At 37.7% G+C, this 5,498-nt stretch overlaps 1 protein-coding gene across 1 annotated transcript in view; it reads right to left on the minus strand.

The window, feature by feature from the left end:
- LOC106881290 (FAST kinase domain-containing protein 1, mitochondrial) overlaps positions 1-5,498 on the minus strand; it is a 32,699-nt gene that overhangs the window by 2,785 nt on the left and 24,416 nt on the right. Inside the window, exon 9 of the mRNA XM_014931623.2 lies at positions 1,830-1,944. Coding sequence (XP_014787109.1) covers positions 1,830-1,944 — 115 coding nt within the window. The remainder of the gene's footprint in view (positions 1-1,829; positions 1,945-5,498) is intronic.

The raw sequence follows: 5,498 nt of genomic DNA on the forward strand, positions 1-5,498 counted from the left end.
TGGTTCCACACACAAGAGTTTTGGGGAAAAACCCAACCCTGAAAGTCATCAAATGGGCTGGTAGGAAGAGTATGGTAAGATCCATTGCTATACACTTCCTACCAGCCATTCTATCAAGTGAAAGGATTGATTTTTTTCCCCAAACTGTGCAAGACTGATTGGTAAAATTGGATGAAATGGATTGTATTGTATAAATATTAATATACTCACTATCGACAAATATATGAGTGCCTGTTTTTTCTAACTTATAGATTGTTAGACAGCTAAATATATATATATATATATATATATATATATACTGAGTGGTTGACTAGCAGTATGTGGGGCGGGAGAAGACCTACTTGTTTGTCCATCAAAACTGATGCTAAAATTTATGTATATCTGTATATATTAGGCACTTATCACTATGCATAGGTATGTGTGTGCACATGCATATCTGTCTGCTGTCAACTCTACATCGTTGACCTTCTTGATAGCCTCTTTCTGTTGTCAGTCACCCTTCCTTACATCACACATCTCAATCACTCATCTGTCTATCAACCATATTTCTGTTACCTTTGAGTTTTCCGCCCTTGCCTTTATCCCTCTTTCTGCATGCACACATATCCTTACAGCTCATCTCCCAACAACTCTCTCCTCTTCTCAGATTCAATGTACTATGTTGTCAGTGCTGCTCAGGATGATAGTGGATCTCCTGTTTGTCACACGTTGTACTCTTTCACTTTGGCCTTTAACTATTTGTCTCCTGTTTACATAACATTCTTACACCTATGCTTTTATTGCTCATCTACTGTTTGCATACATTGCATTCTTTCGTACATACATATTTCTCCTCTCTCAAAAATTCCCTCTTCTTCTTATATTCTCACTGTACTATACCATAGTGTAATTGAGGATAGTAGTGTGTCTCTTCTGTTAGCTGTACATTGCCCCCAATATAACTAAGAATGCCACTGCACATATTCTGACCCTGTTGCCAACATTCTACCTCAACAGGAAAAGCAGAGGAGAACAAGTGATGATGAAGAGTCAGGATGGGCTATTGGTCAATTCAGGGCTACAAAAGGTTACTAGAGTCCTAGGCTGACCAATGTCTTGTGAAGGAATTTGGTGGACAGAAACAGTATTAAAGCCCATCATATATACATATGGATAAATAAATAAATCTATAGCATGCATGCATATATACAATAAATAAATAAATAAATAAATAAATAAATATATATATATATATATATATAGTTCACTTAGGTATAGTGATACTTATTACCCTGGTATTAGGACTCAATATACATGTTTCAGAATGAAGCATCAGATGAGTACAGAGTGGTAATAAGTAATTGGGATGACAAACGAAATAAACAATTATGTTATGAAGTTGATTAGCTTACAGTTGTTTCTGTTATAAGATGCTAATGAAGTTCATAGCATAATTGTTTATTCCCAATTTCTTTTATACATGTGTGTATGTGTGTCCCATGTTGCTTGACAATCACTGTTGTCTCCTTGACTTAGCAGCTCAGCAAAAAGAATAATAGAATAAGTGGCAGACTTAAAATAAGTACTGAGGTTCTTTCATTTGACTAAACCCTTTGAAGTGGTGCTCCAGTATGACTGGAATTCAATGAGTGAAACAAATAAAATACAAAAAGAATGTCTTAAAAAAAAAAACATTATGGTCTTGGCTGGAATACCTCTGATCATAGGCCTGCTCAATTAGAACAGACTTGGGCTAAATGACTCCAGTGACCAGGTGAAGTAGTGAAAAGTGATGGTGGTGGTGGTGGTAATGGTGGAAGATTGTAACTACAACAAAACATTTAATTTACCTCAACAGTTTTATAACCAAGAATTTCCAGTTGTCTTTGTTTCATCTGATGTGAGCCAAGTAGATTGCGGCTGTTTACAGAAAAGTATTTCTCCAACTGGATACAAATTGCAACCCTGAAAGTAGAGGGAATGTTAAAACATTCATAAATTGTCTTTTTTTACCTTTTATTTGTTTTAGTTATTGGGCTGTGACCATGCTGAGGTACTACCCCGATGGTTTAATTAGAACAAACTGACTCCAGTACTTAATTTTTTAAAAGTTTGGTACTTACTCTATTGGTTATTTTTGCCAAACTGCTACATTACAAGGATGTAAACAAACTAACACAGGTTGTCAAGCAGTAGGAGGTTGTGTGACAAACACAAAGACACACGACAGGTTTCCACATGGTTTTCATCCACTGAATTTACTCACAAGACATTGGTTGGCCCTCGCCTATAGTAGAAAATACCTGTCCAAAGTGCTGTATAGTGGGACTGAATTGCAAACCATGTGTTTGCAAAGCAAGCTTCTTAAGTTGAAGAGTCTGTATTAAATATTGTTGTAGTTGTTGACATTTGAATTTCTTTCTGTTGTGTCATATCAAGTTTTTACTGTTGGATGGTTTTGCAAATGTGACAGGAAAACAATCAGCCGAGAGATCAGAGTGGGAGCTGTTGTCAACCAGACAAACTGAGTTAAGTAGAGTGATACCCCTCACCCAAGACAACATCAATTAATTTTGAACCTTTTATTATGTGAACAATAGTCTAGAGCCTTTATTGCAGCAATTTTATTTCTCTGTAATAAAATCAATGATATATCACTGATACAAGATATTTGAGTAGAACAGGAGTGGCTGTGTGGTAAGTAGCTTGCTTACCAACCACATGGTTCTGGGTTCAGTCCCACTGCGTGGCATCTTGGGAAAGTGTCTTCTACTATAGTCTCGGGCCGACCAAAGCCTTGTGAGTGGATTTGGTAGACGGAAACTGAAAGAAGCCCATCATATATATGTATGTGTGTGTCTGTGTTTGTCCCCCCAACATCAATTGACAACCGATGCTGGTATGTTTACATCCCTGTAACTTAATGGTTCGGCGAAAGAGACCGATAGAATAAGTACTAGGCTTACAAAGAAGAAGTCCCAGGGTTGATTTGCTCGACTAAAGGCTGTGCTCCAGCATGGCTGCAGTCAAATGACTGAAACAAGTAAAAGAGTAAGTATTGATGGAGCTAGTATTTTATGATAGGATATCAAATAAATTAATATTTTCCCCTTTAATCAGAGAAGGAAGGACAGCACCCAGGAGCATTTTCAGAATTTCCAAGACTGCTCAGTGAAAAGAAGAAAGTTATCCTTAGATTGGCGACTATGAATATTTGTAATAGAAAGCACTTTCTATTACCAAGAATATGGTGGTAATGAAATATTGGCAAATAGGCTGAAGCAAAGTGAATAATTTATCTTGTTTAAATGTCTCACTAGATTTCAACATTATCACTATCTGTCAGCAGGAGATTATGGAATATACTGAAATCATTAGCATCATCAAGCAGTGTCCATTTTCCATGCTGCATGGGTTAGATTGTTTGACAGGAGTTGGTAAGCTGGAGAGCTGCACTGAGCTCCAGTTGTCTGTTTTGGTTTGGTTTCTATGGCTGGATGCCCTTCCTAATGCCAACCACTTTACAGAATGTACTAGATGTTTTTTACATGTCACTGGCATGGGTGCCCTGTTATGTGTCGCTGTCATGGGTGCCTTTTACCTGTCACTGGCATGTAATGTACTAAAGGTATTTCACTGGGAGTATTGTGAATGTCACTTTAGCTAGAATTATTTAAGTAAAGACATCTCACCTTTGTCCACTGAATGGAAACAAACCTTACACCATAAAAATACAAATATTGAAGATTTTACATTAATAGCACACATAGAGAGGGAGGAGTTTATAAGAGAAATCTTGTCACATTTCAGTTACTTGTGGCATAGTGTTGAAATCAAAGTTGCTAGCTTGTTGCAAGCCAACCGATCTGGGGTGCTTATTTTGCAAAGCCCTGGCTGGGCTTTGAATTACTGGTGCAGCACAGGAAATAATGGTAGCTACATTCTTTCACTGAAGACTTAGAGAAAACCACATGGTGGCTTTGGATAAAGAGGGTAGGTCTATGACTGCTGCTGATTTGTATGCTGGGATAGTCAACTGGGTCAGGGTGGGAGTGGGTCTAATGCTGAAAAAACCGAAACCCTATGATCCCAGTAATATTACTCATGGCAGCATCCTAGAAAAGCCAAGAGATGTATCAGTTTATTTACTGAAATTTAACCCCCCCCCCCCAAAAAAAAAACATTGTTGTGGTAGAAATAGTCTACCAAGACTCCTTATATAACTCCATCTATTTATCTCTTGGGTTAAAATTCCAACTTTGTTTTCTTACAGAACTCAAATCTCATGTTCCATTAGATAAGGATCTTTTATTAATATAATTTAATAAAGACCCATGCCAGCATGGAACATGGGACATTAAATTAGGATGATGATGCTGATATATAAAATATGCTATTTTCTCTCTCCAAAATAATCATTGTTTTTATTAAAATTAGGGTGGTGGTAAGGGTTGGTTGTAAAATGTAGGTAAAGGGTCAGTAAAATAAAGTTAAGTTTTCTGCAATAAAGGTCCGACGTCTAAATTAGTGAGAACCCCCTGATGAAGACGCTGTTATTTGTTCCAGTAAGGACTTAGAAGGGAGATAATATGTTATTCAAGGGACATAAATATTTGTAAATGTGAAAGTTATTTTTCACATTGACTTCTATGCTGCGTACGTATTATGTAACATAGAGGTCAATGTTACATAGAGGTCCATATTACGGCAAAATTTCAGGAACGCAACGCTTCCGTAATGCAGTGGATGCTTGTATATATTGATAGTGTCTTTATAAATAACTTACAGAGGTGACGTCAGATTCTGAGAATGAGGCACTCACCTACACGCCTCAACCTCCATCCCCCACATGTGCTGTCTTTCCCTCTCTCTCTTTCTCTCTTTCCACTTTTTCTCATACTACTACAATCGTGTTCACTTGGGCATTCCTCGCTCGTCCACCCCCGCTCTCCAGAATGTGTTCTCTGAAATTACCTCTCCACCCATGTTTTTGCTGCAACTGTCAATTTGCAGTCAATAATATTCAAGACGAACATTAATGGCATCGATCTCACTGGTCTAGTAGAGTCTATGAGGGTCATGGGCAGAGCCCCTTCCAAAAACACAAAAGAAAGAATATTTTGTGATCTTGAAGTTATATTACAGGGAGGTAGTCTGGCAGTATTATTAGAGCATCAAACAAAATGCCTTGTAGTATTTTGTCAAATATGAGTCTAAATCAAGCTGAGATCAACTCTGCCTTTCATCCATCAGGGTGTTGATAAAAATTAAGCACCAGTCAAATACTGGGTTCCAATAAAGTACTAGTCAAGCACAGGGGGTCGACAAAACAAGGTACCAGAACTGGGAGGGACCAATAGAGTAAGGTACCAGTCATATATAAAAGTCAATAAAAATAAAGTAGTAGTCAAGTATTGGGTGGATTCTTCTCCCCTTTCATGGAATCAGCTATATATTGCAGTGTGAGGTTGGCGAGCTGGCAGAATCGTTAGCATGCTGGGCGAAATGCTTAGCGGTAT

Source organism: Octopus bimaculoides, chromosome 5, assembly GCF_001194135.2.
Source record: "Octopus bimaculoides isolate UCB-OBI-ISO-001 chromosome 5, ASM119413v2, whole genome shotgun sequence".
Lineage (NCBI taxonomy): Eukaryota > Metazoa > Mollusca > Cephalopoda > Octopoda > Octopodidae > Octopus > Octopus bimaculoides.